Raw genomic sequence first — 13,576 nt, forward strand, 5'->3', positions numbered from 1 at the left:
GGGAATTCTTGTGAGAATATCTTATATGCACTTAGGGATTATGCTAGGAGGTCCTTACTTAAGAGTTTTTCTTTTTTTTTTTTACAACTATTTGCATCTATTGGCCCGAAAATAATATGCTTTTTATGGATATTCATAACTTTTCCAGTTTTATTGTATTTACCATGTCAGATTTGGAACATGCATAATGAGTTTGTGATTCAGGGAAAGACTACTCCTTACAAAGTGAGTTCAAGTGGGCTTGATCTTTGCATGCTAATTTTTACTTGCACAATTTCACTCGTGATCCAGTTCTCCCCAAGAGGTTGAGGCAAGTTAGATGAGTTTCTCCACTTGGTCTTGCTGATAAGATCAATTTGGATGGTGCCTACTTCGAGAGAGATCATAGTAGTGGAGTGGGCATAATAGCAAGAGATTCTGAGGACTTTGTTCTTGGAGGCCTTGCGGAACCACTCAAAGACATTTAATAGGCCTAATAGAGACGAGGGCTTTCATCATGGCTCTCATATTTTTTAGGGCAAATATTATTATGAGGTCGTGATCTAAGCCGATTCCATGACTGCGACCAACAACACCATTTCAAAGGCACAACTAATCCTTGCTTGGTGTACACCTTTTGGAGGCTTATGGTATTATTAAATAATACTCTTTTATCTCTATTTCTTTTATATATGTTAATTGCATTGGTAATTAGTTGCGCTCCATGTAATAATGTGAATTTGCATCTTGATTTTAATTATCTTAATGTTATCCATTACTTTATAATATTGATGCTATGAATATTTAAAGCATTATTTTTTTAAAACATCACCGATGTTATTATAGGCTCATAAACATTGTGGTTTTAGAAAAACTTAAGACAAGTTGCTCATATCGTTGGTGAGATGTGAAGGGTGGTTTATATATATATTGTCCATCATAATCAAAGGGTAAAATCTTATAATTACAGCCTTTTTTGCACTCCAAAAATGATAGGAACATCTTAGTCTATAGATAGATTTGGGTTTTGGGGTCTAAAAGACTCAGCCTATTCGTCACTTTCCGATTCTCTGTATCAAAGACTTTAACTTCAACCATACCAATCAAGGACCCCCTGAACTCTGAAGTGTAACATCATGTGATAAACCTTTTTTTCCTGAAACGTGGGCCGTTAGATCCTATAATTCTCATCGTATGGACCCCTCACAGGTCAAATTTAGGCTCCGTGATTATGGATTTCTCATTTCACCAACATCATGATATTGTTATGATCTTAATTTCTCTGATCTTGTACCCTCCAGAAACAAATATTTCTTTGATCAAATCATGCTATTATATGCATCATTCGTGTATGTAATAAGCAAAAACACAAGACGCTCGCACACAGGAATTTGAATCTGGCCAACAGCTAACTCTAGAAGAAAAGTTTTGTTGGAAAGTCTGTCTGAAAGTCTTTTTTTTGTTGTTTGCGTACTCAATCCTCTTCAGTTTAGCCTTAGCCATTGCAGTTAGCTCAAACTCACACCTCTCTCTCAACCAACTTCACCTTCTTTTCTTTTTTTTCTTTTTTATGGTTACTGAGTATTTATTATCTGACCATGAAAAGATTCTCATCTTCAAGAAGGGCAGTAAACAATGTGGTTAAAGGGGAGATAAAGTGGGAGCTTAGGCCTGGTGGCATGCTTGTTCAAAAGAGGGACATGGGGGATGCTTCTTCTGGACCTATGATCAAGATCAAAGTCTCTCATGGCTCTTTTCACCATGATATTACTGTGCCTGCTCAATCCACTTTCGGTAATAAACCACTTCTTTGCTTTTGTTCCTCTCTTCTCTGTTGTGGCAGAATGTTGGTTTTCTTGGTTTTTACTTTGAAAAGGTTAGTAGTTTATACCAGCCAGTGCATGGTAGTACTTCAACTTGTCTCTTTTTACCAACTTTGTGTTTCCATTTTTGGGCGTTAGATTAAAGTTGATTATTGTCATCTCCATCCACTCCAGTGTGTCGGTTTCTCAAAACTTTGTGTGTCCTTTGTTGTTAAGTAGTCTATGAATTTGAGGAAAGTTTTACATGGCTTCAACTGGCTCTGCTGACATTGTTGTACAGTATGAGAGGCTAAGTTACTGAATTTGGCTCAAATTGAAGGGGATCTGAAAAAGGTTCTTGTACAAGAAACTGGTTTGGAACCCAAGGAGCAGAGACTATTGTTCCAAGGAAAAGAAAAGGATGATGGGGAATGTTTGCATATGGTGGGAGTCAAAGACATGTCAAAGGTGGTACTTTTGGAGGACCCAGCTAGCAAAGAGAGGAAGCTTGAAGAGATGAAGAGAAATCAAAGCGTGTTAAAAGCTTGTGAAGAGGTTGCTAAAGTCAGAGCAGAGGTTGTTCAACTCTCTGACAAGGTTAACTAGCATATTAGTTTTTCATGTTACTTACAACATGGAAACTTTTTGAGGGTTTTTCTTTCTTTGTTTCTTCTAAAGGTTAATGCTTTGGAGGGAATTGTTCATGGGGGTACAAAGGTTGATGAAAAGGAACTCCTTGGCTTGACAGAGCTGCTTATGGTGCAATTGCTGCAACTAGATACAATCTCAGCTAATGGAGAAGCCAAAGTCCAGAGGCGGGCTGAGGTTAGTGACTAACTTCACCCACATATTGTCATAATTGAGGTACTTAGAGTAATAAAGTTAGAAATTTTCTGTTGGCTAAAAAGAGAAAGGGGTTTGCATTGTCGGTACTTACAATAATAATCAAGTTAGCTACTGTAGTTTTCAAGTTCAATACCAACACAATGTTGCTGGAAAGTGAAAGGCTTTTTTGATTGAAAAGGCTGAGAGTTTTACACGTAATAAGAATTGGAGCCCACACCAGCAATCAGTGACTTGAAAAGTTCTCTCACCATACATGACATGAGGTCTTTGAATCTTGATCGGTTGTTCCCTGCTCTAATTATACCCTTCCAACTTTTTGGTACAAATAATTGTGCTTGTTGGTAATCACTATGGCAGCCCTTTTTCTTTTTATATATTTAGCTAAGCTGTCCTCGGCATAGGTATTTGTTCATTTTGGAGTTAAAAATGAGAACCCATTTTGCAGCTTCTAGCATGCAGTTAGCACCACTTTGATTGGAAACATTGGGTTTTGAAATTTGGTGCACAGGTTCGTCGAGTCCAACGACTTGTGGATACCTTGGACAATATGAAGGCTAGAAACTCTAATCCCTTCAGCAGTAGTGGCAAATCGGAGGCATTTGAATGTGCCTCACCCTCTTTTCCATCCTCAACAAGAATCACGCATGATTGGGAAGTTTTTGATTAAGCACAACTTTTGTAATTTATCAATCAGTCCATAAACAAACAAATTATGAAACAAAGCTTGTATCGTTTTGGTTGTGGTATGTGAGTAGTTGTTGATTAAAAGCACAAAAACAAACGGCAAGGCTTCTTATTGGCAAGTTTCCCATATTCTAGAATCAGTGAATTACCTGTGTGCGATGATGAGCTAATACATCACCAATTGTTTTGAACTACACAAGGAAACGCACACCACCATTGCAACATCGTTTAGCAGATTGAATGGGAAGTTTAGGAACGGGTAGAATAGTCAAGAATCTCGTGAAGTAGGAGTAGGAGCCATTGCCAACAAGTACAAACTATAACTTTGGTTACTTGAGTAGCTGGGAAAAGATGGCTGAAGAGGTTACCTGCACCCTGAAAATTGTAGCAGTTTGCTTTCGGTAAAGAACTGTAGAAGGACATTGTTCCATGGATACCTGTGAGTAAATTGAATTGAGACGCATTGAGAAATTTGGTTTTTCACGGGCTTATACCCATTTTCTCACTATCATATCCTTTCTTTCTTTCTTTTTTCCAAATTTGGTATTAAATTAGGTCAAAGTTTTTTTACCCACTTGACATGTTGCAGTAAATACATGACATTCTTTTATAAAATATAACATTTTCTTTTATAAAAATATATAAACCATTAAAATTATTAAAAATATAAAAATTCAGAAAAGAATATAAATAATCTAATATATATGTCTATAAAATATATAAATAATCTAAAAACATATAAAATCTAATTACATTCTAAATATATAAAATAAAATCTAAAAAAATTATTACCCCTAAAATGATTAAAAAACATATACCAAACCAAAATCCATACCTTAGAAAATCAAGAAAAAAAAAACAGCTTTTTAACTTAGTGTTTCTTTTTCTTGTCTTGGTCTTCATCATCTTCTTCTTCTTCTTCTTCATCACCAGCTTTGGTACTTTGCTCGTTAATATTCGCACCTTCTTTCGATAAGGACGAGATGGTAGACGAGTTCGGCGTTACCGGTGGGTTGTTTAAACACTTCGAAGATTTTGGCACAGCGGAATACGGCGGCGATTGGAGACCAGCTTAAAGCTTCTGCTCAGTGTCCAGCTGCAGTAATGCTTGAGACGATGGTGGTGAAAGGATCAAAAGAGACTGCTGCATAAAGGAATCGAAGAAATCTTGATAGATGCTGAGCAACTCCATGAAACCTCATGAATCTCAGTTATCTCCTCCGCCATCACCGCCACCTTCAGTCGCTGTCGTGTTTGCTGCCGTCGGATTCTCATTGCAAAATCTCATATTAGCAAAACGAAATATAATTTAAAAAAAAAAAAAAAGAACAAATCGAAGCCATAGTTTTTTATCTTTGCATTGCATTTTAAAAAAATTATAATTTTTTTATTACATGTATTCAGATTTTATATACTTTCTGAATTTTTATATATTATATTATTTCACATATATTTTAAGATTATTTATATACTTTTTATAATTTCTTTCCATTTCTATAATTGACATACTTTTTAGATTTTTTTATTTTTATAACTTTTAATGGTTTATATATATTTTATCAAGAAAAATTATATATTTATAAAAGAATGTCAGGCGGCACTTTTTATTAGTTAAAACTATTCATTTTTTCTAACATGTGTTAAATGAGTGGCAAAAAAAACATACTTTAGGTATTAAAGTGAAAAAAATTAAAATACCGAAATAAAAATAAATATATTTTAAAGATCAAATCATAAATTAAATATTTTTATTTGAATATAGTAGAAAAATTAAGTATTAATATCCGTAACCTTTGAATTATGTTAAAGAGAGGAGAAATTAGAGGAAACTATTGGTTAGTTTTTGGTTGCTTTTAAAAATGTAGGTTATGAAAAATATTTTTGAAAATTTTGATTTAAATTACAGTATTTAGTATTCTTGTCAAAAAGTATTTTTGAGAAATAAAATGTTTATTTTAGACATAATATTGTAAAGTAAAAATATACATTTAAATAATATTTAAATTTGCTAATATTATTATATATTAGAAAGAATAATATTAAAAATAATTTATCATAACTCATTATTAATATTTTGATTTATGAAATATAAATTTTAAATATTTTAAATTATTTTTTGTTCAAATTTATTATCTTCTATATAGATTATTTTAAAAAATTATAATTGTAAAATCATAATTATTTGGTATACCACGTGTATTATTTTTTTATTTTTATTTTTAAATACAATTTAAGTACACCTATCAAAACCTCAACCTTATTGTGGAGTTAAAAAATTTTATTGTGTGTACCATTAATCGTTTCCTTTCTATTTTTAACCAAACAAAATTAATGAAACTAATTCTCTTTATTAAATTTAACAATTAGGGATGACAAAATCACTTAAATTCGAGGAATTTTATTTGATTCATTAAAATATCTATTTCCTCTCCCAATTTCTTTGTTCTTTATTTCATAATACTATTATATTTTTACAATTTTATGTATCTTTCTTATATTAAAGTTTTATATGTAACTTAAACATTTTTTTATTATGTTTGCATTGTAGTATTATATATTCTTATAAATTTAATTTTTATGTGTTGTAAATTACATAATATATGAAAGTAATATATTATAATATATTACAAACTTAGAAAATTGGCGATGCTGGGCTCAAGCTTTGAATGCTTGAGCCCGAGCTCATACTTTAAATAAACTCTTTTTTTTTTTAAGTTTAATATTTTTGTCTAAATCTTCTTAAATTTCGGATGACTCTTTAAACTTAAACGAATAGTTAAAACCCTTGGACAAACGTACTTATCTCTAAAACTAAATCTAAAAGTTAACTTGATTCTTAAAATACAAAAACCCCAAAATTCTAAGTTGAAAATTGAAAGAAATATAATCTCTCAAGCTTGTCTTCCAAAAATCTATGTTGAAAATTGAAACAAAAATGATATTGAGTTGAGGCTGGGTTGATTGGTGGTGAATAATATATACAAATTTTAGTTAAAAGATAGATATTTAATATTAAGGGTTAGCGTTTAATCGAATCGAATGAAAAATTTTCGAGTTAATCGAGTTGACAAATTCTATTTTATCATCCTAACTCAATTTGAAATTTTCTCGAATCGAGTCAAGTGAGATGAAATTCGAATGAAATCGAATCGAATATATTTGTTCGAGTTAAATTAAATAATAATTTTGGGTTCTTATAATCACTGTCACCCACTATAATCAATTTTTTTATTAACTTTCATCCCCTCATAATTTATATATTAATCTTTTATATACGGGTTAGCTTCTTTGCTTGCTTAGTTACTTCAATTATCTTTTGATTCTTGTCACTATGTATTTGAAATTAAAAAAATATTAAATGTAAAAAATTTTTTTAATAAAAGTTATCTTAAAGATAAAATGTGAAATTGATACCAACATAAAATTTTAACACAAATATTTTTTGGATGATTTTAATTTTTGATTTGTGGGTAAAAGGTGAGAAGTAAAAGTTTAGGAGGAAAATGAAAAGTTTTGGGGGTTGAGGGAGTAAAATTTTGGGGGGAAGTAAATGAGGAAGTAAAATTTGAGGGGAAATATTAAAAAAAATTTGGGAGGGGGGGGGGAAATGGGTTTGGGGTAGAAGGGGTGGGATGGGAGGGGCGAAAAAGTTTTGGGGGAAAGTAAATAGGTTTGAAAGTTTGGGGTAAAAATGTAAAATATTATACTTTGGTATTTGGTTTATTCAAATTATTCGAGTTATTCGAATTTTAAAACCAAACTCGATTCAAACTCGAAATTCGAGTTGACTCAAATAATTCGATTAATTTGAATAATTCGATTCGTTTAACTCAAAATTTAAATTTTTTCGATCTTTTTGAGTCGAATCGAATTTTGCTCTCCCCTATTAATAAATCCTTAAAAAAATTATTTACTATTCACTCGATAACTGCAAGTGCATTGTATCTGTAACAGGCCGAATTTGGGACTAGTCGGAATAATGGTTTCGGGACCACAAATTCGATGAGAAAAAAAATATTTTCATTATATTTTTATGGTCTGTGATTTCACAAAAAAAAATTGTGAAAATTTCGTTCGAAAATTTTGATGTTTGGCCACTCAATTTAGTCAAAAGGACTAAATTATAAAAAGTGCAAAAGTTGAGTTCTATATGTTAGAGGTGTCCAATTGTTATGAAATTTTAAATTGGAGATCTTTATATGGTAATTAGACCATTGGTCAAGTTGGTGGACAAAAATGGGTATGGTTAGGCATGTTTCCAAAGTTTTTCATTAAGGGCATTTTGGTCATTTAGTTATTAAAATGAATTAAAAACAAATTTAAAAGCCAATTTTTGTCCATCTTCAACCCCTAGGCCGAAAATTGCATGGAATAACCATGGATAGGGTTTTTCAAGCTTCCAAGCTCGATTGTAAGTCCGTTCTATCCCCGTTTTTAATGATTTTTACGTTTTTGAAATCCTCGTAATAAGATTTACCTATTTTTACCATTGTTTTGAACTAGGGTTTGTGTTTAAAAATTTACCCATGAATTATATGCATGTATTTTTATGTTTTATGGAAGAATATAAATGTTTGGAGTGTGATAAATGATTTGTACTAAGTAATTTTCGATGAAAATGCCTAAAAGGATTAATTTGTAAATGTTATAAAATATGTCACAACTGTGTGAATAAATGAGTATTGTGGACTACTATAGTTATGAAAATGGTTCAGCTAGGCCTAAAATGTAAGGAAATTGAATAAAAATTATTTTACGAATCTATGGGCAAAATCGTAATTTTGTGATACTTTAGGGGCAAAAATGTAATTTTTCCAATGTATGATTTTTGGACTGGAATGAATAGTGTGAAGGTTATATAAGTTAAATGTATTGTTATAAATCAAGAAAGACGAGAAATTGAAATTGATCGATAAAAAGAAAAGTGAGAAAAAGTGAAAAATTCCTGAATGAACCTTTGGAATAAAAAGGGATACGAATGAAGTGACAGAAATGATCACATGTGTGGCACAGATTGTGTGTAGGCCACTATGTAAAAGTGAAAGTGATGGTCGTGTGTGTAGTATTATGTGCAAGCTACTACGTGTACCGAAATGATAGGTCGCATATGTAGTACTATGTGCAGGCTACTATGCGTGCCGAATAGTTTCGATCACGTGTGTAGTACTATGTGCAGGCTACTACGTGTATCAGATGGTAATGGTCACATGTGTAGTACTATGTGCAGGCTACTATGTGAACCGAACATCATTGATTAGTAAGGTGATTGTTATGTACTGATTCCACCGGACATCATTGATTAATAAGGTGGTTGCTATGTGTTGAATCCTGAACCTTTGGAATAAAAAAGGGATACGAATGAAGTGACAGAAATGATCACATGTGTGGCACGGATTGTGTGTAGGCCACTATGTAAAAGTGAAAGTGATGGTCACGTGTGTAGTACTATATGCAGGCTATTACGTGTATCGGATGGTAATGGTCACATGTGTAGTACTATGTGCAGACTACTATGTGAATCGAACATCATTGATTAGTAAGGTGGTTGCTATGTGCTGATTCCTCCGGACATCATTGATTAATAAGGTGGTTGCTATATGCTGAATCTACCGAGTATCTGTTATTATTCCGAAGTGTTCATCGGGAAATTGACTAAGTGTAATTGAATAATGAATATATGTGTGGAATTGAATTGTATATCGACTTAGAAATGGAAAAGTGAATTTTGAATTGAATTGTGATTGAAAGTGAAAATGTGAAATTATGAAAGAGTACATTTGGCAATAAAACAGTTTAGATAGCAATAGTTGTGTGACTTTGAGAAATCACCAAAAATGGTGTAGATTGAATTAGAGGCTTAATAATATATTAAATTGAAGCTGAATGAGTCTATTTTCACATAAAAGAAACAGAGCAAGCAAAAGAATTCTATATTTTGAGATATTTGAAGTTTAGTTAGACAGAGTCAGAATGAGTTCGGAATCCCCTGTTCTGACTTTGGAAAATTGTCAAAAATTGTAAAAAAATGATTATGGGATAAATTTTATATTTTAATAATACTCAGTGAATATATTTTCAAGATAAACAAACAAAAACAATATCCAAATTCTATAAAATGAGATAATTAATTTTTAGTGAAGAGAGGTCAGAACTGTCGAGCAGTGAAACAGGGGAAACTTTAAAGAATAAACTGTACTATTTGGATAAACGAAAAATTCTGAAAATTTTATGGTAAGAAGGTATGTTAATCTATTTTTGAGGAAAATTTATGGATCTTAATTTGGAGTTTTGTAGCTCCGGCTAAAAATAATTTAGTGACTCTGACTCGAATAGACAACTTTGAATATACATGTGAGTGAATAGTAAAATTGTAGTTAATGTTGTTTAAGTGTGTTATACACATTAAGGATGTGGAATGGAGAGGAGGAGGAGGAAAATTGGAAGAACATATGATTGATTTGTGTATATTTGGCCATATGTTCCATTATAATCGATAAACGATTGAAAAGAAATGATGTTTATAATTGTGCATTATTAGTTATAGTTAAAGTTCATGTGAGAAAATAAAGTTTCATAATATGTGTATGTGGTATACTTGGTATATGATTTGGTATGTAGCAATGTCAGAAATGGTTTATGAATTAACTCATGTTGATAAGTTTGATACATAAATAAATGTGGTGCTTATCCATGCTTATAATGCTTATACTATATGTTTGGTGTGTATGCTTAGGCTTTGGCCAAGTTGTGGCTGGATTACGCCACATTAAATTGATAAAATTCTGCATTGAGATGGTAAATGTCTAGATGGAAATATGCTTGTGATCATAAAATGGTGGTAAGGTTTAAAGTTTGTAATCTTTATTAAAATGATTTATCATGTGGTTAGTCTTCAAAAAGACTAGCTTGCGACTATGGTTGAGTGTAATGTTTATATCTTGTGTGATATACATAGGAAACGGGAGTGGAAAGGAAATGAAATACTAGGTTCATGCTTGAAGTGTAAAATGATGCAAAAAGGGGACGTTAAGTTAAACGATAAATATGTATTAGTATTGAACTTAATGAAATTGAATTGTACGTGAATTAAATGGAAATTGCAAATGATATGATTTGAATTAAATGAATTATTGTGGTTGTACAGACCAATTTTTGACCTGGGCCTAGTACCCAAACTAAACCCACTACCCAAATTAGGCCCAATGGTAAAAAAAACCCTAAGCCCAACAACAACAGCCCACAAACTAAAAAATTCATAGCAAACCCTAGCCCTCCTAAGCCTCCTAGCTCAAATGCGCCCACGCCATGTCAGCTCGTCCATCGACCACGGTCACCTCACCACACCTTTACGCCCACCGCAAAGCGAAAAAAGAACACGCAATGGCAGCCCAAATAGCAGAGAAGCAGTAACAAACAGAGAAAAAACAAATAGGCATTTTGGCTATAAAATCAAGAATTTCAATGTAATCGGGGGGGCGAAATCACTGTAATTGGGGGATTTTCTTTTTTCTTATTTTCTTTTGGTTAAAACCGAATTTTCTGTAAAGAAGAACGACCTCTTCTTTTTTACGAACATCAGAAATAAAAACAAAAAAAAGACTTTTAAAGTTTTTAGATTCGCGTTTTTTTCTTTTTCTGTCCATTTTTCTTTTTATTTTTTTATACTAAATAGTAAGTAACAAAAAAGAAAAAGAAAACTTTACCTGTGCCACGCCGGAGGAGGAGGAGACGAGCGGTTTCTCCTCATTTTCGGGTCTTGGGCTCATCTTTCTCGAAGTTTTACCTTGGATCCGTGTCCTAGAGGCATTTAGCTTCAAAAGGGAACCAAAAAGGTCCAGTTTTGCACCTCCGGCCGCCGCCTACGGCGGTGCTACGACGGGGGCGCACCGTAAACCTAGGCCGGACCATGGCCCGATTTGAGAGGGAGAGGGAGCTCAAAAGCTCTGTTTTTAAAATGGGATGAAACTGATTTTTTTTTGTTTTTGTTTAACATTTATACTGAAAATAAAACGGTGCCGTTTTACAAGTAAGGGTTAGGTGCCAAAACGATGCCGTTTTGGCCTTGACCCGCGCAGTGACCCGACCCTGGGGGAAGGATCCGCGTGTTTTCGTCAAATGGGATATTTGCGCGTGCAGTCCCTCCGACTTTGCAGCGCGTTGCAATTTGGCCCTTCTTCGTTATTTTATTTTATTTTATTTTTAATTTAGCCACATAGCTTTATTTTTGTTTCATTTTGGTCCATTTCAGCGCCGCGTTTTGAGAACTTGGTCTATTTACTATCTTGGTCCCTCCTCTTTTGGTGCGTGTCGCAATTTAGTCTTTTTCGTTTTTCTTTTATTTCAAATTCACCCAGTATTTTTTGTTTTTATTTTGATTAAGTCTGTATTTTTAGCAATTTCATTATTTAGTTAATTATTTTAATATTAATAATAATATTATTATCATTATTATTATTATTACTACTACTATTAATTATTATTATTATTATTTTTATTCGTTACTACTTTGTTAATACGATAATTAGTTTTGTATTATTTTTAGCTTTATTTTTATTCTATATATACATATACGCATTATGCACGTACATATTTTTTATAACTTATTTTTATATACATACAAGCGTGTATATATATATATTTATATATTTATATATTCTATAATTTTATACACATATATTTGCACATCTATATATGTCTATACGCATTTTATAAATATATGTATATAAAACATACTTTTGTACACCTTTTATAATATATATACGCACATGTGTATGGATTTGTTTGTTTACATTTTATATCTAATAATTTTAAAATGTATACATATGTATGTATCTTTCTACATTTACATCATTTTATTCATTTTTTATTTATTTCTTTATTTGTATTCATATTATTTAGAATGAATGCTTTAATATTATTGTTTGTATGTTTGCCATGGTGTACTATATTAGCTTGTCTTTTATTTATTTTATTTTATAGCCTTTGCTTGTATTATTTTACTTACATCATAATTGTTATTCTATTACGTCAATTTTTACCTAGATTCAAAAAAAGAAATTTTAAAAATAAGCAATACTCGATATTTGGGATTTTCGAGAGAATCAAGCCCTAACGTATTGGGTTCTGATTTTCTTCGTTGAATCTAAATAATCGAGATTACTCTTTTTTATAAAAAACGTAAATAAAAAGCTCATTATCGGGAATTCAACACGTTGTGTCCTAACGCATTGGATGTGACACGTTGTTTTCCCGAGATGAGAATATTTTCTAAAAAATGATAAAGGCAATATTCAATGTTTAAAATTTTGAGAAATTGTGCCTTAACGTATTGGGTTGCGATTTCTTCATCTGACTTAAACAATTGAATATCCTTTTAAACTTTATTACACGAGTCTTTTTTCAAATCTAAGCTTTAAATGACCTTAAAAATTAAGAAAAGATCAAGTCCTAACTTACTGGGCCTGATCCCTTTTTCTGAAATTCGAGATAATTAAATATCTTTTAAATAAGTAAATTTTTGACATCCATTCGCGTATAGGGAATTCGAGACATTGCGTCCTAACTTACTGGATATGATTCTCTTTCTCGATTAATGTGAAATATGCTTCTTTTCCCAAAAAATTATTCAACATTTTAATAGAAAGATCGTATTTTTAAAATTCTTCAAAGTTTTCGATTTTTGACATTAAGACATTGACTAATCAACTAGGTACCAATTTTGGGCGTTACGAGGGTGCTAATCCTTTCTCGTGCGTAACCGACTCCCGAACCCATTTTTCTAAATTTCGTGGACCAAAATCGTTGTTTTAATAAAATCAAATCATTTATTAAAAACAACCACTTTTCGAGGTGATCCAATCACACATTATCAAAAAGGATTAGTGGCGACTCCCGTTTTTGCTTTCATTTTTCAAAACCCAAGTCGACCCCATTTTGTCAAAAAAATGGTGTCAACAGCTTGGCGACTCCGCTGGGGATAAATATGAGAGTCAAGCCATGTGTTGATTACCTTTTGTCTTTTTGTCAAAGATCGAAAACCTGATTTAAATATACGATCCTTTTGTTGCATTTCATCCGTCTTCATTATGATATTCTTCATTGTGATTTATAATCGTTGTGGATATATTTATACGCATTGCATTGCATGACCACCCGGTCACACCTTTTAAGTGGGAGTGAGAAGCTACGCCTTCGTGAGGTTTTCACCTCCGCATGGGATAGTGAATCACTTTCGGGATACATCCGTACCTATGTCTTCGTGAGAT

General features: G+C 32.1%; 1 protein-coding gene across 3 annotated transcripts; it reads left to right on the plus strand.

The window, feature by feature from the left end:
- Positions 1 to 1,217: 1,217 nt before the first annotated feature.
- LOC105792430 (BAG family molecular chaperone regulator 4) lies at positions 1,218 to 3,373 on the plus strand. Of its 3 annotated transcripts, none has more exons than XM_052634257.1 (4): positions 1,218 to 1,773; positions 2,122 to 2,378; positions 2,460 to 2,606; positions 3,073 to 3,218. In XM_052634257.1, exons 1-4 carry the CDS (start codon positions 1,578 to 1,580, stop codon positions 3,088 to 3,090), a joined length of 618 nt encoding a protein of 205 aa, XP_052490217.1. In that variant the 5' UTR covers positions 1,218 to 1,577; the 3' UTR covers positions 3,091 to 3,218. The 3 variants fall into 3 exon arrangements, with proteins under 3 accessions (XP_052490217.1, XP_012476463.1, XP_012476462.1); XM_012621009.2 differs by having other exon boundaries at positions 1,221 to 1,773; positions 2,122 to 2,357; positions 3,136 to 3,373; XM_012621008.2 differs by having other exon boundaries at positions 1,222 to 1,773; positions 3,136 to 3,373.
- Positions 3,374 to 13,576: the final 10,203 nt, after the last annotated feature.

This window comes from Gossypium raimondii, chromosome 8 (genome assembly GCF_025698545.1).
Source record: "Gossypium raimondii isolate GPD5lz chromosome 8, ASM2569854v1, whole genome shotgun sequence".
NCBI lineage: Eukaryota > Viridiplantae > Streptophyta > Magnoliopsida > Malvales > Malvaceae > Gossypium > Gossypium raimondii.

What these genes read in the sequence shown, in the direction of transcription:
- LOC105792430 (XM_012621008.2), top strand. Translation starts at nt 1,578, where the DNA reads ATGAAAAGATTCTCATCTTCAAGAAGGGCAGTAAACAATGTGGTTAAA. An exon ending in GCCTGCTCAATCCACTTTCG is followed by an intron (nt 1,774 to 2,121) that starts GTAATAAACCAC and finishes CTCAAATTGAAG; the next exon opens with GGGATCTGAAAAAGGTTCTT. An exon ending in AAGTCCAGAGGCGGGCTGAG is followed by an intron (nt 2,607 to 3,135) that starts GTTAGTGACTAA and finishes TTTGGTGCACAG; the next exon opens with GTTCGTCGAGTCCAACGACT.